General features: G+C 42.5%; 1 protein-coding gene across 9 annotated transcripts in view; it reads right to left on the bottom strand.

Moving 5' to 3' along the window:
• kif21b (kinesin family member 21B) overlaps positions 1-22,115 on the bottom strand; it is a 69,863-nt gene extending 47,748 nt beyond the window's left edge. For 3 of the 9 annotated variants that reach the window (XM_080890583.1, XM_080890582.1, XM_080890585.1), the window contains exon 1: positions 21,597-22,112. In XM_080890583.1, the coding sequence (XP_080746709.1) occupies positions 21,597-21,637 (41 nt within the window). In that variant the 5' untranslated portion in view covers positions 21,638-22,112. Of the gene's footprint in view, positions 1-21,596 lie in introns of all 9 variants that reach the window. The other 6 variants (XM_080890580.1, XM_080890579.1, XM_080890578.1 and 3 more) reach the window with 4 other exon arrangements.
• Positions 22,116-22,631: the final 516 nt, after the last annotated feature.

Here is a 22,631-nt window from a genome sequence, read left to right as displayed (position 1 = left end):
TTGCATAAAATGAGAATCACGATTTTTTGGCTTAGAATTGAGATCACGATTCTCTCACGATTTTCTTTTCCAGTATAAATATTTATTGCACTTATTAACTGCACATCAACTTCGTAACAGTTGAGACTGAACATAAAAACAATAAATAAACATAAAAACAACAAATGTCTCACATTTTGTGGTTGCTGCAAAATGTTGTACTGCTTGAAATTCCATCTCCACCATTGTCAAAGGAGCTTGCAAAGAAAAGCGTCTGGACTTCTTTAAGTTGCTTGAAGACGTTTCACCTCTCATCCAAGAAGCTTCTTCAGTTCTAAGGTCAAATGGTGGAGAGTCCCAGATATAAACCTAGTGGGAGAAACCCCCCACAGAGGGACAAAAGGACCCCCTGATTCGCATGATAAGGTGGGGCCAGGTTTCACAATGAACACACCCGAAACTCTGGCTGATTGGGACCCACACCCAGTTTCACATCTTGGCTCAGGCGATTAGAGGATCATCAGGGGGTCCTTTTGTCCCTCTGTGGGGGGATACTCCCACTAGGTTTATATCTGGGACTCTCCACCATTTGACCTTAGAACTGAAGAAGCTTCTTGGATGAGAGGTGAAACGTCTTCAAGCAACTTACTTTTCTTTGCAAGCTCCTTTGACTACGATGACCTGGATGACTGAGAACCTTCACAGACATCTCCACCGTTGCTCGACACTGCGTGTATAGAGCAGGTGGTGCAACAATAGAAAAATAGTTGCGGGACGGCACTGTGTAGCGTTTGTCTAGGGTGTTGATCATTTTCCTAAATCCCTTGTTTTGTACAGTGTTGATGGGAGCCATATCTTTGGTCAGGTGATAAGTAATAGCCTCTGTAATTTCTTTGTGCCTGCGGGAGTTCGACGTGAAGCGCTGTATAAGGTTCCCGTTATTGATGTTTGGGTGGTTGACCGGGACGGATTTTCTCCTGTCACTTTCTCGTCATCCCTGACGTGTTCTCCGTTGTTTTTTCCCTGCTAATTTTAGCATCACACGGCACAGCTTCTGCATCACGTGGTATAAGGCTCCGCCCTTGTCATTTGTTGAGCAGGAAGAGTGAGCGCTTATTCTCATGCAGATTACGTCCCGGATGAAAATGCGGTACAATCGTCGTCGTCGTCTTTTTTTTTGTTTTTTGTTTTTAAATCGTTGTCATTTGGAAATGAGATCGCACATAAGTATGAATCGAGATCGCGATTTTCTAACGATTAATCGTGCAGCCCTAGTTCAAATCATTATCATTGTAAACACGGTGGAGGCGCTGTCATGGGCTGGGTTGCATTTCAGCCAGTGTTGGAAATCTTGTCAAAATTGATTAAATTAAAAGTACCAGTAAATACCATCAGATTTTGATCCTCCATGCAGAACTGTGCAACACATTTTGCCTCATATGTACTTCCCATATATGTTTGCACATGTTTAAATAAATTGCTACACCCATTTCCCATGTTTCTGACAAGGTATAAAGAAATCGGGAGTGGCTCGAGACTTTTGCACAGCACAGCATTTCATTACTTTTGCTATCATGTCTTAAAATGCTTTTAAAACAGCACATAGTGACAACTCCGTCAGCTACGTGTCTGTCAGCAGCAGCAGCTACACTCAGCAACAGCTGAATGTGAAGCGTCCTATTCCATCAAAAGTGAAACATTAAATCACAGCGAGAACTGCCGCATGCATCGCTCAAGTTGTGACACTTCTTAGTGTCTGTGAAGGTTCTCAGTCATCCAGGTCATCGTCCAGACGCTTTTCTTTCCAAGCGACACTTTTTAGTATTAGTTCAAACTAGTTGTTAGGCTTAGATCACAAGTTGATACAGCATTTTTGAAATGAAATGATTACGAGGCTTTGAGTGTGATGTTATCGTTGTGTCAGCCGGTGATCGGCTGTGATCTGACACGCCGCTCAGACATCAGTCTCTTCGTGTCAGTCTCCGCCTGATTCAGCAACCGTGAGTGACAATCCCTTTCAATCCTTTTTCTCTTCCCGGCTCCGCTCGCTCTCTGTCTGTAACGACAGTTCCGAAGCCACGCTTCGTGCACTGATCATTACTAGAATAACTGCGTGTCTGCTCCAAACCCACCGCTAGCCTTCGCCGCGCTTGGGTCTAGCCAGCACGCCACACGGGCACGCCGAATTACTGTGTGTGATCCGCCCGACCGTGACAGGTTGCACTATAAATGAAGATTTAATATGCTGCAAACACCAGCTGTCTTTGTTTAATTATATTCACATTTCCTGTTACAGAAGTGCACTGTGATAAATGTACTTAAATGTAGATAATGTAGCGATAGAGCATATCAGCCCCTGTGGGATTGCAAATGTAGTTGTACTACACAATATTTCAATAAAGTTATAATTTCTAAAGAAAAACTGGAAAATTTTTATTATGCTGAATCTCTTGGCAATATTAAGAAAGTTTTTTATTAGGCTCTCAATATGTACGCACGCACTCGCACACACAGACACACAAGTCATAGCGTGACTTTGTTTTTTTCTTCCTCTCGCTCAGCTGGCACAGTTTAGGAGGGCACAGTTTCCTTGGGAACTGCACAAACTGCCAGACTCCTAATGTGCTACGTCTGCATGTGTGAGCATATGTTTGTGTGCCCACTTCAAAACGGGATGGCATTCTAGTTAATCGCAAATGGCAAAGGCTAATACCACATCGTGCCCAATCGTCCAGTAATCATCACCTCAAAGTCGACTGTTAACCTGCTCCCCAATTGTAGGAAAATGCCCGGAGCGAGTGCCAAGTCTGCTGCCAACAAGGAGGGAGGACCAGTAAGATCAGCACGCCAATAGCAGCTTTTTTGTGCGGTATTGTCTGTCTGTGTGTGTCTGTGTGTGTGTGTGGGTTCAGTCAACCTTCAAGAACAAACTGGTGATGTGATAGCCAAAGGGCTCATTTCCCTAATGTAAACACTCCAGCAAAGGCACCGCACACACATAAAGAGGCAGAGTTAATCGCATTCACTCGAGTGTTTCAGAGCGCCGTTGTCTCTTGTTTTCGGCACAGAGCCAATCGGGAAAGCTGCTCTTCATGAAAACTGTCCATTTTTCCAGAGAACATGCTCTTATCAAAAACTACATAACCAAGAGCTCCTCGCCATCATCGCCCCATCTGTTATACGAGAGATTAAACTTCCTGATCGGCAAATGAACAGCGGTGTTGTTTCTGTGCTCTTGCCCATCCTCGCACCTCGGCCTGTTTCGAGCCCTCCCTGAGTTCACTGCCAAAGAAAGCAGCAGACTAACTGGACTAATCACTGAATGGCAGAAGCAGTGAAAAAGGCCTTTTTCCATTTCCTTTTTTCTCCTGATAGCCGGGGAGATTAATCACCCGTGTGGACTTGTACTAACTCGCTCGCTTCCTCTTCCTCTGGCTTTCTTTCTTTCTACCAATCATGCCCCTCTCCTGTGTGGCGGTAACAAATGTTTGAAATGCAAACACACAAGACACCCCCTCCTCCCACCCGCAGTACATTCACTAGGTGTTGGCAGATGGCTCAAAGGTCATTTTGCCGTCCAAGAAAGGTTGTGTCAACAAGTAGAGAACAACAGGTGAGGTGGACCCTGATGCCCAGGGATTGGTGTGTTTTTTAGAAACAGGTTAAATAAAGTGAGAGTGATATTTGAAGAGCCCTGCAAAATCATGTTGCTCACATAGATGAGAAACTGACCTGTGAACAGCTCATTAAGTCTGATGACTGATGAGGATGGCAACTTTATTTGTTTTTTAACTTTCCTCCCTTACATGACAGACACTAATGATCGCACACATGCACTGAAAACATGTTGTAAAGTCATTGTATTGTGTGTGTGTGTGTGTGTCAGATTTAGCAAAGCCAAATGCATTCATGCTGCACATCTGCACCTATATGTAACACCCACAGATAAGCAACTGTGTATTTTCCACAGGTCAGCAGAATGCTCGGTCACGCCTCACACTTTTGCGTTTGCAGTTTAGTCATTTTACACAGCAGAGTTTCCAGTCGCACAACACATCCACTTAACTGCACATCCACTTCAGAGTCACAAGGGGGTCGGAGCCTAACCCAAGAGGAACAGTACAGAGTACATCACAGAGCCTACACACAGAGACAGGCAATTATAGACACTTAAAACCCATTAAGATTCACTAATTAACCTAACAAGCATGTCTTTGGACTGTGGGAGTAAGTGAAATACCCCCAGAGAGCTCACACAGGGACAGGGAGAAGATACAGAAAGCCAAGCAGATTCAAGGCGACAATGCAAACCACTGCATTACCACTGAGCGAAAAGGTTCAGATATATGCTCTACCTGCACAACAAAGAGGAGTATTACCAGTTAGAACGACAAACGGTTCCCTCAAATGTTTGAGGAGTCCAAAGCAGGACTGAAAAAAAGGATGGTAAACTGGCAACAACAGCTTGAAAGGATTATGCATCTCTATGCCTGTATGGAAACCACATCAAGGAGGCATGAAGACAAAACACCCGTGTGATTGCTGTGAACTCTCCGGACAATTAACCGCCGCTATTATTATATCAGATGAAGTCAATCAAGCTGGCAATTTAAAGAATCTGATCGATTAAGACAGCTGGTTTCTCACACACAGCTCAGGCCTGCAGGGCAACTGAGAAAAAGGCTAGCAGTAAGATGGAGTAATGTACACTGGGAGCTAGGGCTGCTCAATTAATCGAATTTTAATCACGATTACGATCTGGGCTTTCAACGATCATTAAAAATGACTGAGCCGATTATTAGCCCCTCCCTCATTTATTCGCGACACCTTAAAGGCCGGTCCGTGAAAATATTGTCGGGCATAAACCGGTCCGTGGCGCAAAAAAGGTTGGAGACCGCTGATTAAGAGGACCCGAGGGAAGCTCGGAAAGCTAAGCAGAAGTTATTTGGAGAGTGACTGCCGTTGGTTGAAAAGAGTTTAAAAAAAACAAACTTCAGTGGTGTTGCACACTATTTTATATTATTTTTTTAAAGTCATTGTTAACCCTTTAAAGCCGGTCAGAGCAGCACGCTCCGTTTTGCGTAACTATTTTTAAATCCCTGTAGAACCTGAACCGTGTAAGCTAGCGCAATAATTTGTTTTGCATATGAAACCGGAGGAGTTGTACTTACATCTTATGCCATCAGCTTGTCCTCGGTCACGGTTTCGTTCCACATATAGCTTTGCAAAAATTGCATAAAAAGCGCTTGGAGGAACAAAAACATAATATTCCAGAAACACGCTTTGCCGTTCCTATCAGCTGTTCGTAACACTTCCCACAGTAAAATGATGCACCTGCTGTTTTCTTTGCAAATTTGCATCATAGGATTGTTTTTTGTTTTTCCTGCAGTATATAAAAATTGCTGTATCTCCAAAATAAAACTATGAAGACACTCAAAATAAATTTCCTGTTGTTGTAAACTATTTTTTGCAACTTTATTGTATTTAAAGTTTTGAGGGATAAGCCTCTTAAATTTCTCCAAGTAGAAATATATGTAAACAAAACAAAAGCGATTTTCAATTTTTTTTGTAGTTTATTGCACTTTTTTGCAATTTATGTAATTACTATGGACTTAATGCATACATATTATTAAAATATGGGCTATAACAGTTGTATTGATGTATAGCAACTTGAAATGCTCCCACAAATGGCACTACAGCATGTAAAAAAAATAATATAAGCTCTGGTGGACTTGGTTCTATAGTAGGTCTTAAAGGGTTAAATAAATATCGTCAAATAATCGTGATCTCAATTTCAGTGAAAATAATCGTGATTATCATTTTTGCCATAATCGAGCAGCCCTACTGGGAGCTACAGATGATGTTATTTAAAAAGAAAAACAATGAGAAGGACATTAAAATGTCAAACATGTCTCCATGAAGACAAAACAAATAAGTATCTGAAATAAATAAAGGAACAAAAGAGATGGAAAGACTGAGATTGCAGATACATGTGGAGGAAATGAGCTTACTCCAAAAGGAGTGGTGGTTTGGGCAGGATGCCTACAAGGTGTTTCGAGCATGCCCAACTTAGAGAAGGACCCGAGACAAACCTAAGACACACTGAAGAGGTTACATCTCTCAGCTGCCTCTGTGTCTTCCCAGAGCTGGAGGAAGTGGCTGAGGAGAGGAAAGTCTTGGCATACCGGCTCAGACAGCTGCCTCCCGACCCAGATAAGCAGCAGAAAATGGAATAAATTCATAGCTGTAACTTAAAAACCAAATCTAGCCTCACACTGAGGCCATGCTCCCTGCTCTTTTCTCCACCCACAGTGGCTGAAAGAGTGGGAGATGACGCAGCTTAATATCCCTCCGTTGTCATTTCCCTCATTAATAAGCAGTCAGCAGACAGACAAATGTAAAGCCTGTCATCATTTTTACTCTCCTACCCTGTTTCTTTCACACAACTCATTTCATTTGAATGAATGATGGCTACAGCCACCTGAACAGTGAGCCTGTCTGTTTATAATGTTGTCTAACAATGAATTATTGGTGTAAAGAATATGAGGCAGGCAGGTTGATTGCTGAAAAAATACGGTGTTCTCTCTTAATGCTAACCTGCATTTGGTCAATAAAGTTTCTCAATCTGTTTCTCCTTCACCGTGCATGACCTGAGTTTGAGACTACGAAGTAGTTGTGTGCAGGTTTTGTTGCAAATCCACTCGTTTACAATCTGGGTCATGCTTTTCAGTAGTATTTCTATAGTTCTTTAAGTAAAGGTTTAACAGCTTGCTATGTTTCTGCAATGAATTTTGAGAGTCTGGGACAGTTATTTGAGAAAATATCCGCTAAAACCTTAAAGAAGATGTGTTGCAGCTCATTTTTTCATTCAATTACACAATGACATCAAAGCTATCCTCAATTATTTTCCTAAATAACACTGAATGTGCTCAGAAGTGTTTCCATTTAATTCCAAGCCTGTCTGTGCCTGTTGGTGGTAGGCAGCAGCTTCAGGATGCATCCCTGCTGGTTTCACTGCACCGCAGCCCCACCACGCTGTCAGCGAGCTGGGTGTTGTCTCCACACAAACACACGCGCACAACACACCACAGCCTGGATTTCTCGTAAACCCTAAGAGCACTTTGCCATAAAATAATACGCGAGCACACCCATTTGTAAAGAGGTCCATCAAATTGATTTTGAAATGAACATGAAACTGTTTCTTCAGCTGCTGCCAAACTCTCCAAGCCCTCCACATGGATTAGCATACTGCACCGTGTGCCCAGCTGGGCATGCAAAGAAACTTGATTAGCTTAGTTAGCTCAACAAAACAAAGAAATGACTATACTTCTTATGGAAACCAGAGGAGGCCGAATCCCTGTGTCAGGCTCTTGTTAAGAAGAGCCACAGATAGGGGCATGGGATGTGCAACTGATAGGGGATATCCTGGCTGGGCCTTTTCTGTGAGGAGTTTGCATGTTCTTCCTGTGCCCGTGTGCTTCTTCTAGAGAGCACTCTGGCTTCCACACAAGGACACACATGGTAGGTTAATTGGTGACTTTTAAATTGGACATGAGGTAGATAAAGCTCGGTACAAATGTATCCTCAAAATGTGACTTGCAGTCTAAAAAAAAGCTATATAAATGCGAGCACACCCATCAGCAGAGAATCGGTGACATTGGTGAGGTGAACCGGGAAAACAGAAGCTAATGCCCAGCACAGCCTGTTATTTATTTGTTTATTGTGACTTCATTACTTATTCATTCATTTCTATTTTTGCCTTTTTGTGAGTAGCATAAAGCGACGACACCTGTCATTTCATTATTCGACCTCGTGTTGCGTAATGATAATGAATATTGCATGCTTTTCCAGTCACTCAGGTGCTACTGACGAGCTACAGCGATGAAACAAAGCACCGTACACTTCCTATTTTCACATGCGGGAGATGATGACATCACATGAAATACCAAAGAATCAACAGGTATTGTCATATTTTACTGATGACGAATCCTCAAAGTTCCTCTTACTTAACTTCTGTTTCACCTAATCATACAGAGTATGTGGGGGTTGAGTTCCCAACCTGGTAAAGTTTTTAAAAGAAATCAATCCTGAAAAAGCCTTTGTGTTTTGGTAACATTATTTACAGAGCAGAACAGTCCTAACCTTCCTGAAAGAGATTAACCAGCCCTACACAGATTACATAAGGAGCGCTGTGTCTCCATCTGGTTCCGCTCTGTTTGCTCGTAACGTAACTCCGATTAGAGCTTCGTCATTGTCAGAGTTCAGATTAGGATTAACCCAGCTGACACAGCCATGTGTTAGAGTGTATAGCCACACTGCAGAAACGGACATATCAGTGTTTTCAGGTATGAGTAAAGTAACAGCCATAAAAAGTGCATATAAAGAACAAGTGTCCTAAATATTTTAACCGTGTAATCCCCAATGCATAAAAGTGTTAACGCATCCTTCTGGATTAAGTGTCTGGTGTGTGTGGTGGGGGTTTTTGACAGGTAGGTGAACAGCGATGACGTTTCCTCCTGTTTTTATTCTGTAATGAAAAGGCGCGTGCGTGTCACTGCAAGCTGAAGGCGTCCCGGCAATATGTGACGGGAGCCTTTGTCGGGCTGTTCACCTGACGACTGAAAAGCTGTTGATGTGGAGCCGTCTCACAGCCTTTGAACCATTTATCTCGCCCCCGCCCTCTCAACCTCTTTTATTTTCTAAGACTCAAACAAACAGAGAGGAAAAAGGGAAGAATGAGAGAGGGAAAATGAGAAGAACAAGAGAGGGAGGATAAAGTGGCGATTCATGAAGACTGTCGCATGTTTGACATGAAAAGCCCTGAGAACTCAGGAAATTGCTTTGGCCTATTTTGGGTTAAGGAGCTCTGGGCATATCAGTGACTGTGGGATGAAACGAGAGAGGCCCTGAGGTGCAGTAATGGATGGAGTGGAAGCAGACCACTGGCTGCTAAGGTCAAAATGAAAAAACAAATGTAACAAAACAGAAAGGATGACAATGGAAGGCCATTTGTTTCCACATCAGTTGATCGATGGGGGTCTCAGAGATCCAGTAGCAGTCACATAAGGCTGGTTTTTAGACAGTTTATTACTAGATTTAAAAATATGTCACATATATTCATGACTAAATTCAGTGTCCTAATTGCAAGACACTTCTAATGGCCAACAGAAGGGGAGTCCTTTGGTTGTAAAACGATGTCCCGCTGTCACCGCTATGACAAAATGACCCTGTGTCAATCTCTAACTTTAAGTCTTACCTGTTACAACATGTTGTTGTTTTTTTTAAAAAAAAAAAAGAAAATTAGGTTCCTTCAGGTAGAATAGAAAATATAAAGCATTGTATGATTTAGGGTGGGTCTGTCTTGGGATTGACAAATTGCTACAATCTGAGTTTGCCATGTCCTCAATCTGTCAGTTAGATCCACAACAGGATCCACTGCTACAAAGTCGAGGCTTCAGAAACAATTTGTGAAAACAGGACATCAACAACCGTGGTGGTTACATCCATCGTTTACAGTGCAGGGAAATAATTATTTGATCCTGCTCAATCTGTACATTTGTTTACTTACAAAGAAATGAGCAGTCTCCAATTTTCAGTTATTTAAGACACAAAATCAACCAAAAATCCAGAAAAGGCTCATTTTAAAGTTATAAATTAATTTGCATGTCAATGTGTGACGTAAGAAAACATGACTTAGTGTTTGGTGGAGAAACCAATAGATATAGTATTATTATTCCGGTATACACATTCCAAAAGTTTAAAGTACGACCAAATAGAGCAGGGCGAAATGACCAAAAATATTTATCATGATATACATTTGAAAATTTGCGATAACGATATAACTGACGATATAATTGACACTAGACAAAATACTTTACAACTCCACAACTTTATTAGTGCAAAAAAATAAATAAATAAACGTATTTTCACTTAAACAAGCAGCTGTTTTTTTTATGTGCATTAAAGTCATATAAAAAATTAACACTGCAAATGCAAATCCTTGCTGACAGTTTAACCAAAAGGCATTTCCAGTGGAAATTGGCTGACATATCCTCAGCATAACCATGTATAATATCCACAAAACTTAAAAAGAGGTTATACACACACAATACGGTAATATTATCTTGAAGCACAGTACGTATCACTCCGCGAGGCTCCTGACTACGATAGCCGTAATACTCCGACAATCCATCAAGCAGTGCGGGTTTGTAGCTTAGCAAAGTCGTACTGAAACATTTGACAGATTTTCGAGCACCATGTACCACATAAAATCATTTCGAGGTCAGTAAACACAACCAGAATTCGTACATAAGGCACACGGGATTATAAGGGGCACTGTCAATTTTCAGAAAAATCAAAGGATTGATTTTAAGTGTGCCGTATTTTCCAAACAACACGGTAATAACGACAGCCCGCTAGCATGCGCTACCAAAAATAGTGCTTTGTTGTGTATCTGACAGACGAAAGCTAAACCAGTGCCACACCACTGAAGTTGCAGCATTTTTACAAACCAATTCTGGTTCATCTGTTTCATTCAGCGATCCGCTTTCGTCCTTCTCATTTTTCCTCCATGTGCGTATGAAAACAAAGGCACTGCGCATGCGCGTTTTACCCATATTTCTAACGCGATATTTCATTTTCTTATCGTTGCCCGACATTATACCGGTATTACCGTGAATGGTATGATATGGCCCAGCCCTACGACCAAATGAATGTCATCACCAGTAACATAAGTACATAGAATGGATCGCTGCAAAGATCAGGATTTCCACTTTCTACTTGATGCTACTTAATGTGAATTGATCGCGAACACTAATGAACAGCTTCTGGGATATTAAAGCTTTAATTACAACGTCTCTTCAGTCAAAAAGTCTGAATGCCGACCTCTTGTCTTACAGAAAAGACACAAGCAAGCAGAGGCTCGCTTAAACATTATTGAGCTACAGTAAGCATTTCTATCCTGTTGCCCATTTAATCAGTGCTCCCATCGATTTTTTTGGATCAGCTGTTTGCAGTGATTCCTCGCATAAAACCGTCAACTGTCTCTCTCCCTGCATCTGTCTGCTGCTCAATCCCTCACAGTCTATTCAAGACACCCTTCCCATAATGCCTGTGCTTTGCTCTCTTTGACTAATCAGTTGAGTGTCTGTGGACGAGAGTAATAACAACACACCCACTGCTATGACAGGATATGGAAGCAGGCCATTTCCTGCTAAATCTGTCTCTCACTTCGGTCTCCGATCCTCCACATGAGCCCAACATCACAGCAGGCTAACAAGCCACTATCCAAACACACACAGAGACACACATTTCATATGCAGGTCCAACACTCTCTGAGGGAATGGCAGAAAATAAGCAATGGACACCTGACTGTGCACTGTCCCTGGCAACATATGTTTATACGAGTTATGAATGAATTAAGCTGGCACCAAACAAAAGCAAATGAGGGGCGAGAAATTGCATTTTTCCAGCCTTGACCCTGGTCTCTGATTTATGGCAACGAGAGGGGGGGAAAAAATAACGAAGGAAGGCAAACACAGCAGGGTTATGAATATAAGTAGCTGGCTCAGGTGGGAGCACCAGAGGAGAAAGCACTAATAAGGACCAGTTGGACAAACTGGCAGAGGGAGACACAAAGTAAATATAAAGGAAAGCAGACTGAACGGATGGGAAAGCACAGAGGAGAATGCACACTGTATGTGAACAAGCACAAGCAGGGGAAACGGGCCAGTGGTCACAAGAGACTGGTGCTGTGCGTGGACAGCTGGCTTGCCCAGGTGGTACAATGCAGACTGGAAGATATAGGCATCTGTCCTGCCATACTGGTGGATACAAACGACTATGTCCTCACAAGCCCAGAGTAATGACTGCAAAAACAAAATATTTCTTCTTCAATTTCATTAAGGCATTCCTGGCTTACACAAAAACCCTCCCAATAAATTCTAGAAAGGATTCAGATTTCACAGACCACCACTAGTAACTTGATTAATACTCTGAGGATCAGCAGATAGCTTAAGATTCATATCAGTGCTGACTCTGGATCACTGTCTTCTGAGAGGCTGAGAGTCAAAGCAGTTCTACTATGTGATTTACCCAAAACAATAAGTGTTCATATTGGCATATACATGTGTGATAGGACAGTATGTCAGCTGTATTTTACAGATTTACTCATAGTGAAACAAGCATTTACAGTTACATTCATAACAATTCAATCAACTATGTAAACTCACAAAGTGGTGAAACAGCGTCACTATGGAAACATAAATGCAAAGATTGTAGCCACAGAGAGCAGTAACCACACTGTAAATAAGCCACCTAATCGATCGATGATACTTGGCCATTTAAACATTCATCTTTTATTGCACGAGCAGTTTAGTTACACCCAGACACAAAATACCACAGCTCACAGCCTCGTTGGGGTTAACCTTATCTATCAAACTAACCTCACAGACTGGCGACCCTGTAGCCTGAGGCGCCGCTGCCAATTGGTAACGGGCGATAAGACAGAGGAGAATTCACGTACTCTGTGCACATTGGTTTGACTGGGTGCCTTAGCATGCAGGGTCGCATGCTACAGCAGGAATGAGTGCACTGGCTCATCCATGTTAGCACGAGCATTTCCTTAACCAAGCCAGACTTCAAGGACAGGCTTGTCCTACATTGTCTGGAAAGAGCTAGGTCGACTCTTGAAGAAATACTCTGTCAACTCTGTTATCTTTTCCCATCTCCATCAGGATTTTATTTTCCAGAGACACAGACTGTCATCGGAAGTTGTCCTTGAAGCTGAATGAATGAATAAATATTCACGCCCCGCAATAACAGAGCCAAGATATCAAAGACAAAATTAGAGCTGGAACCAGAAATTCACAGTAAGATATTTGAGACACTTAGGAGGCTCAAATATCCCATTTTTAGAGCTGATATTATCAGGTAAAGTAGGGCAGAGCTTAGTGGGAAGCTGGGCAGAGCACGCGTGAAGCATTGGCTGTGAAAGACTTTGGCCTAGGCTTTAAAAACTAAGCTATCACAGGCTGCATTTTTTTGCCATCAGAGCATACCTGCCCACCAGTATATGAAGAGTATATAATACTACTACTGACAGCATAACAATAGATTACTTTTAGTAAAACCGGTGCAAATGTTATTTATTAGCCTGGTATTGACCATCACTGTGCCAGAGGCATAATCCCCCACCACCACTGCTGTCAAAGACACGCATTCGTCATTCAGTTTCAGATGAGCATCTCATTGTTACAGGGGCACATCAGTACGCATCATTTGAGCTAATTCTGGGTCAATCCCCACCCCACTTCCTCACCCCCCTCCTCATTTCCCCTTCCTACCCCCTCTCATTTGTTGTGTCTGCCGCTTCATGGGGGGTGGAGGCACGAGAAAGAATCAAATTAGCTTCCTTTCATACATTTTCATGACAGACAGTCTTGTCAAGGTCAGAGAGGTGCCATGCTCCCCGAGTCTATTTCATTTCAACATCTGAAACAGAGAATAAGAGTGGATGCTTTTTAATGGATGCTGTAAAGCACCATGCCATCACTACGGTGTGCCATGGGGAAACCTATAATGTTTTTGGAAATTTTCAAACGACAGATCACACACTATCCAGTTCACTGTGCCAGTGGGACTGACAGAGGAAGCAGTGAGTTGACAAGAGGATCGAAAATTAAAAGCAAAGCAGCAACAAAAAGGAAAAAAGAGCCAAAAGTTTGCTTATTTATATCTTTCTCTTACATATCCAGGGTCAGCATCATTGTTTAGATGAATACATATGAAATTTTCATCTATGTGCTTAAGTGTGACACTGTATGTGAAATATTTTTGTTGAAATGTTTTACAGTTCATATGTCAGCTATGAAGCGAATGTGTGACAATTTCTCACACACACATGCAAAATACTAAGAATGAAATGCAGAGGTGGAATTATTTCAATAAAGGTCACCAGGAAAACACACACACAAAGATCCCTTTGTTCAATGTTTTTCTCTAATACAGAGCCCACAACATACGCTGCCGAGCTGCAGACTGCTGCCATGACTCTGCTTGTCTGTCTGCCTCCCTGGAGGGCAGGTTAGCATTACCACCAGGCCAGACTCCCTCTCTGTCAGACAGCATTTAGCATGAGTGCTAATGCAGCCACCATCACCATGGCTGTCTGTCTGTAGGCATGTGAACTTAGCCAGTGGCTCAAGTCTTCGTTTATTCCTTTGTAGTATCAGGTTATTAAAAAAAACACTTTCACCTTAGAATGAAGATTATTAGTTTGATATGATGCAGCAACAAAGTGATTCTCCCAAGCTAGTTCTCCTAAGGTGTTAAAAAAAGACAAGGCAAGTTTATTTATAGAGCACCTTTCAAACACTACATTAATTCAAGGTGCTTCACGAGATACAAAAAACTGAAATGAAAGAGGAAAAAAAAAGAGAAAAAATAATAATGATAAGAAGAAGAAGAATATTAGTTTAACTAGCATAGCATGTATATGTATACATCTGTATGTGCTTTAGCCAGTAGACCACTCTGAACAGCGATTATTAACATCTATATGTTTTTAAAAAATACTTTTTTCCCCCTACATTTAACATTTATTTCATCATTCCCCTGCAATTACGTTACCTCCTCTGTTTGTGTTTGTCTAACATCTCACGTATACGTGATGGAATTTTGTTCGACTCGCCGCTAAATATGGAATGATTTAAAAACACAAGCCTGGCAATATGAACAATATTTTTTTTATCTTCTTTTTAAAACAAGCAAAGGTTGGAGAATAGCTAACCTCTGAGGGTAGGCAGTATAACAGCTAAATATCTAATCACCCAGTTTAGATTCAGATATGTGCACCGCTAGGTGATCGGATCTTAGAGACCTCAGAGACCTACCAGGTTTGTATTCATTAAACATCTTAAATAGTATATTTAGAACTCATTTAATGTTTTTTTTTTTTTTTTTAAATTAGAAATACTTTGAATACAATTCTATATTTTACTGGAAAATGATGAAAATGGAGGGCACTGAGAATTTGAGTTATAAGCTGTCTCTTCCTGGCTTTTGTTAAAATTCTACCTGCAGCATTTGAACTGTCATTGTCTGAAAGTCTTTTCAGGAAAGCCAATAAAATAAGCACTGTAGTATTCAGTAATCAGAAAGAGTCCATAACAGTGTTCCCAAAATGAAATTTAAGTGGATTTTCACTTTTAAAGGAAAACAAAGACTGCAGTAGGATTAATAAAGCAAAATTTTCAATAGCCATCCAGCTGTTTTCAACAAACAAGTACTAACAAACAGTACACTGCTTACCCAGAAAACCAGGAAACTGATAAATGCAGCATTTGACAGCTAAAGTGACATTTTTTTTTGTCTAACACAATAATGGGCAACTGAATTTCCCAAGAGGCCAATGAAAAACTGGGACTGTTGTGGAGGGCCCCAGCTGTCCCACCCCCACATATAAATCCTAATATTACTCCTCTGTAAAATAAACTATTGCTAACACATCAACATAAATATTATATATCATAACAAGTGCTAGTTTGTCACAATAGTAGAGGGCTCAGATCCTTTAAATTAAAATGATTTATTCGAGGATGGAGTCATGTACTATCTTTCTACACGACAGCACTCTCCTGGCTGCGCTGAATAATATCACCAGCTTTTATCGTGCGAGGCCTCTCAGTGTTTCTAGGCACCTCTTCCTCTCTGTGCTTCTATTTTAAATAAAGTTTTGCTGATTCAACCTGAACATCAGCAGATATGATGTTAACCCTGCTGTGTTAGCAAGCTAACATTCGCCAATTAGCAGTAACAACAAAGTACAGCCGACACCGGGAGGAAAGCTGTTTCTAAATATGAGGTGATAAAACTGCACAGTGCTGCAACTGAAATGTCAATTATAACCACATTTAATCGGTTACTCATTCCAGCATTTTTAAAGCCTTGCCCTGCTGACACCTCCCTCCATTCACACACAATAACCCAAAACAAACCCAGAGACACAAACGCCAGCAGTGATTAAGCTACTTAACGCCGTGAAGGTGATTATGGGCCAGCTGGTCACAAACACACACATCACGTCCCTTTATATCGGCACAGTAGGCAGCTCTACTGACACATTCACAAACATATAAATGTAGGGATGGAGTGTGATGAGTGTGAAGGAGTAAAAACTCTTGAACTTCACACTCCTATCACTGCCAGTTTACAGATTACAAAAGCAGAAGACTATCATTTCAGATTGTTTATGCAGAACATCTGACATTCAAATAGAGAAGTCAGTAAGGTTTTCATTTCAGTCTAGACAGGACATCTATGGCTCTCCATCTCTGTGCTTCTTCCTCTCGCCACGGGAACATAGCAAACACGTGCAGCTGCGCCCAAATTATTCATACACACGATGCCCAAACATACACACACACACACACAGTCTGCACACTTATGTAGCATCTCATATTTGCATGCTACAGTAGCCCTTTTGACAGCAGACGAGACACTTGCTCCTTTTCATACTCCACCCCACTTTGTCCCCCCCCCTCTTTTTTCCCTCTTTGATTTTTCTTTGTATTTATTACAGTGAATTGCAGGAAGCATTGCTCTTTTCAGCAGACGGAGAGCAGTTTATAAAACAAAGAGGACATCAGAAACTGACTCCGCAAGCCTCTCGCTCTCTTTTTTATCCCCTTCCTCTCTAAAAATACAGTCTGGACTTCATCCACGTCTAGTCTTCCCTCCAATTCTATGGCTTTTTTGCGTGTTTGTGTGCATGTGCATCTTTATATGTGTGTGTCTGTGTGCGTGCAAGCTCAGCAGAGCGCACAAAGACCTGCACTGACATCAGACTCATTCACACAGTGTCCTCTGTCTACGCTCACCCAAGAGGTGCTCTGTTTAAAAAGCCACCCCCCCCTCCAAAGGCACACTCAGTCCCAGTGATCTCTGAGTGACCACAACAATGTTGACACACATAAACTGGCCAAACTCGTTTTATGGTTTATTGAGATGCGCGGACCACAAAGCGTCTATAAAGATAATTATTTTCTAGACTGACCACACACGCTGTGAAAAGACTGCCCTTGTGGTTCAAGCAGAACGAGTTATTATTTAGTGGTCCAGCTGACATATGATGACACCGTGATAAGAGATACATGCAAATGCTGGACTGGACTGAAGCGCCTTTCATTGCTTAATGAATTCAAATGGATAAACTCAAATACAGATCTGTGTGTGTGTGTGTGTGTGTGTGTGTGTGTGTGTGTGTGTGTGTGTGTGTGTGTGTGTGTGTGCCTTTGAATGTCTGCGCAAAAGTGGGCGAATAGGAGGTAGAAGGAGGCAGGGGAAGAGAGAAAGCTGGTCACATTCCAGCGTTTTGGTCACACTTTATTTTGCACACAGTGCAGACGAGCTTGAGCAAGAGAGGGAAGTTTAAAATGGCGTAAATGTGTACACTCACAGTGCGTGTTTTTTATTTTAACTCAGGAGCGCGCAACAGAGTCGCAGACTTACTCCGAGAGGTTATTTTGAGAAAAGCCAGAGGCTCGTCTTTGGGTTTGTGTTCCTTTCACCTTTATGCTTTCTTTTAGCATTCGGTCCTCACTGAAAACACAGCAGCACACAAAGCAGGAAGTGAACAGGAAGTGTGGATGGTCCAGAAGCAACCTTACAGGAAGTCATTCTGCAACAGCAGCGCACCATTAGAGAGTACAGATATACTTAAACAGAGCAAATTCATAAATAGACAGCTTGCACAACTCATTTCCAGATCACTGGCACATGTATGACCTAAATATTGTTGATCTATTAAACACATAAGCTAAACATGTAACAAATTCCTTCACACCTCTGATCATTTGCAAACAACATCATATGAGTCTATTATACACTTGATAGCAGACGTGTAGTTGTGTGACTGTTTGGCAACCAGGATTAAGAAGTGCAGCTTGGCAACCTCACTAACTTCTTTGTTCTGCAGACCTTTTTTGACCTCAGGGAGCTGCAATCTGTTTGTAAAGCCCCTGAATCCGCAGAGCCGGATTATTCAACAGGTTTTTCTGTGATAAACGGGGTGACGGACAAAACACCCAGCACGACTGATTTCTGCACATCACCGTGTCCGGGTCTCAGCTCATGTTCAGTTCAGACAGCAGACAGCTTCTTCAGTACACTTGCCAAAAAAAACGCTCACAGTGCTATTAGGTTAGCTTGAAGGGTAACAACAACTTTGAAAACAACAACAACAAAAACAAAGAACATAAAATCACGTGCCCACAACCAGACAAGCATGAGGAGGAAGTGATGCACAGCTGCGGACGGCCAACTTGGGCGTGTGCTCTGTCATGTTTCCTGCTCCTCTCACCTCCCTCGAATCCAAACACGCCGACTACGAGCGACTTTACAGCCTCATCAACACAACAACACTGTTTATACGTTTCCCATTGCAGTGATCGGTGTGTGTGTGTAACTGTGTGTGGGAGTGGGAGATGAATGTCGTGACCAAGTGTAAGACTCCTGCCATGAGGAGATTACATTGCAGCACTACCCTGTGACCAGTAAATACAGTACTGTAGGCTTGTAACACACACATATGCACACACACTTTCCCACCAAACCCAGCTGTTTTAGCAACAACCCCCTTGGGAGGTTGTAACCCAGACACAGCCCGTGTGGCAAACTATTAACACACACAGGAAACAGGCGAGACTGGTAGCCGACACAGGACAAGCGTCCAACAACAAAACACCACCATTTTTTTTAAACTCCCATTTAAATCCTTTGTGTGTCAGCTGTGAGGGGCCACTTCCCCCACTCATATTCCCGCTGCTCTTGTTTTGTTTCAAAGCCGGTGGAGCACATTAATGGATTTATGAAGAACTTCTGTAGAGACGCCTCATAAGAGTCCAAGAGATAAAAGCTCATCTTTTTCTTTCCCCTCAGCTGAACTCTCATCGCCTTCTAGCCAAAACGGTCTGCGTCATAACTGTCCGCAACAACCCAGTCATCCACCTGTAGGGTTTGAAGGAACACTGAATATTTTATGCTTTTTTTCCCCCTATTCAGCCTCATTACTGTCATCACCCCAGAACCACAAAACCATGAGGGGGAGGGGGGCAGTCGAGTTCAAATTAGACAGAAAGCAGAGCCTTAAGGTGAGAACATGGAGTAACAATCAAAAGATCAGGAGGCACAACAGCATTAAACAGATTTGTCTTTGAGTCTATTTCTACCAAGCTACGGGGGCTGACTTAGCACTTCAGCAGCGGGCGAGTCACTTGATTTCTGAAATGAGTAAATGGCAGGGAGCCGCACAGAGGGCAACGGCGGGGGACAGAGATCGATATGCAAATGGAAATTTACACACCGCTCACCAAACACGCATGCAAGGGTGCAAAAGCTGAACTATTGGCGGGCCACTCTCACTCAGAGTCTGTCCTGACGTAAAGCTTTCAACCGGGGGTGCAAAATGCAACACTCAACATAAAACCAGCGAGAGTGGGAGCCTGAACTTAAGTGCATGTGTGTGTGTGAAGGTGATGGTGAGTGTGTCTACTTATCTACTGATTATAGCCTGCTTGCACTCGACTGAGCCGATACTGTAAATGGATGCAGCTGGATAAAGACGCAAAAGCCAGGCCGGGGGCAATTTAACAACAACTGTTTAGGAGGGAATTACAGTAGATGCATCTGATCATGTCTGCAATGCAGATCCACTGACTCAAGCGTGCGTACGGATCCAGGATTGTAGGATTGTAGGTCGTTCAGGAATTGGATGCTGGCAACACGAGACTGAGTATGCGTTCATTGGCCTTCACGTCAACCCCGTTGCCCTCGTAATGTACATTCGCACATGCAGATGCAGACATAAGCTCTGAGCCAAGGGCATTGCATGATGGGAGCAATTAAACGGCGTCCCCTCTTATCAAAGGCCCTCTTCTCTGGGAATAAAAGAGGCTCGGAGGTCATTGGGAAAAAGTAACTGCTTATTCAGCAGGAAGTTATCTTTTTCCATGTGTTTATTTGCAAGCTTCCCATTTCCTGTCAAACACACACACACACACACAGATCACATGTGATGAAAAGGAGCAGCATCGGCTCACCCAGCAGAGTAATTACATGTTACTACTTAGCCCCTGTTTAATTACAGCAAGACTTTCACGCTAATAAAACTAATTCCGAGGTACTCTCGCGAAGATAATGCTCCTCTGCTGATCTGACCTTCCTTACTGAACAAAGAAATGAAAACCTGTTCACAAACTGATGATAACGTCAAAAAGTAAATTAAAAAAAGGAGCAAGAGGGAGCTAAAGGCAGACGTGTTAGTCACTGAGTCATTTACACATCAACAGGCCTCTTGGCTGGTCTCTCTTTCGCTAAATTCAGTTCAGCGACAGCCACCAGCGGCCTATACGGCTTCCCTTTTCACCTTTTTTCTGTCAGCACCACCTACTCCACTTCCTGTTACAGTTGTCACAGCGAATGAGCACAAAGGAGATTCACTCTGTGGCTGACAATGAGGCAGCTGATAAAGCCTTCCCCTGGGGAAATGGGGCCAGTGTTTTTAAAGTTCATCTTAAAAGCCTGCTTTGCTGGACCAACTCCCCACCCCCATTCTCAACCCCCACCCCACTCAGATCAATTATTGGAACCCGGATTGGGATGTGAGGACCTCAAATGGGTGCTTCATGAAGCATAGTTATGTTTGTGTAGTTTGTTTTATGTGTAGATTGAAAGCCGGTTACGCAGTACTGCCAAAAGGCGGTCGCTCGCTAATGTGACAGTCTGTGTGGCTCTGAGTTAATTGGGGGTCTGTGGGGTCTGTCAGACCACCGCCACAGCTTTGCACACTGTAAAATGAGCATGATTACAGATGAGGTTTTAGAGCACTTTTTATGCTCACTTCTTATGATCAAATTTTATTTTGGGATTTTTTGCTCACACACATGCAGAAAACTGTCTCCTCTCACCAATTCAAGAGCTGCTGTGCTCCCCAATCCAACAAAGGCAGTGAATGTCACAGCTCTGAAGGAGAGATTCTCTTTGTGCTCGATTCATTTGCTGCAGGACACTTTTTTGTGTTCTTAAGCACAACAATGCTCCTGCTTTTTAACCTAGTTATTGACCTGACTCCGTCATGCATATGTAAGCTGTTGACTAGGCATGGTTATAGATGCAGGTAGGTGCATGTAAGAATAATATCAGCAAAAATTGGTTAGGAGAGAAACGCCCATTCTCCTCCCTGCACCTGGCTGCAGCTGTCCTTGTCACTTCACCCAATGTTAAATCATGAATGTAAGACGCTGTGTGCAGAACTTGTGCATACAAACGTATACACACAACACCACCACCACATGAGAACAGTTATATACGGATATAGCGTGAAACAAACGCGTGCTTTTGCCTTGTCGATACTGTGCAGAGCGCCGCCCAAGTAAAATAAGGTGGAATGGTATTCTCCGTGGCTGTGTAATCTCCTGAATCCCAGAAATGGACGGAGACATCGGGGAGCGTGGAAAACTGTAGGTGTGCATGATGCATTTCATTAATCGCCGGGAGGCACAGACACAAGCGTGCTCTGCTAAGGTCTGCAGATTTCCAGCAGACAGACGTCGGAGGCTTACCTCAACGCAACCTTCACACAGCAGTCTCCCTGGCTCCCCATGGCTGCTTTCAAGGTTCACGGGTGAAATATTTCGGGTAATGTTGTGTTTTCAGTGCTCGTAAACCGTGCGCTGCTGCTGCGGCCGTGGCGTGGAGGTGGGGGTCTCCAGTCAGCGGGAGCAGCCGTCAAGACCTGCCGGGGGTGAGGTGCCTCATCTGGACTCCTGTCCTCTTCTTCTCCTGTGCCGTGGCGGTCATCGCTGTCTCTCTGGCGTGTGTCACATCGCAGTGCTTAACCCGCTCTTTTTTTTTCTTTCGCTTTTTTCTCTCCGTGGTCTAGCTCAGTCGCTACATCCTGTTTAAAGTGCCTGTGAGGGAAGCATACGAGCGTCTCTCTGCAGCCACACCGCTTCTCTGAGCGAGCACGCTGAGTGAGCGCTGAGAACTGGAGGAGGTGGCGCCACCTTCACTGACGCTTGGAAATGTTCAATTCGCCACTGAACCTTTAATACCAGTGTCTCCCTGCTCCCTGATCACTGCCCCACTCTAATGTAGTATACACATTTGTGTAGGATGAGTTTTACTCATAAATAGTGAATAATTTATTAATTAAATCAATAACTTACTATTAACTTTCACTACATTCAATAATCAGTGACGAAGATGATGTGATACCTTTTCAACATAAAATGATATAACTTTATATTAAATATTTATAATATGATATCATATAATATAATATATCTGTGTTCTACTATTCAAAACTATAATATCCTAGAATAGAATAGAATAGAATATGTCTATACTATACTCTGTTATTCATTATAGTATTCTATGCTATACTATAGCATAGTAATATATAGTACACATATACTCTATTATGCTATGCTATTTTTTATATGCTATCCTATATATAGGATAAGGTTAGGAGTTAGTCTATACTGTACACCTATATATAGTCTATGGTGTATACAGTATAGACTATAATATAATATCCTCTACTATACTATGCTATCTTATCAAATCTCTCTCTCTCTCTCTCTCTCTCTCTCTCT

Source organism: Rhamphochromis sp. 'chilingali' (genome assembly GCF_963969265.1).
Source record: "Rhamphochromis sp. 'chilingali' genome assembly, chromosome: 9".
NCBI lineage: Eukaryota > Metazoa > Chordata > Actinopteri > Cichliformes > Cichlidae > Rhamphochromis > Rhamphochromis sp. 'chilingali'.
The sequence above is the reverse complement of the archived record's forward strand: the minus strand, read 5'-3'. Positions and strand labels throughout refer to the sequence as shown.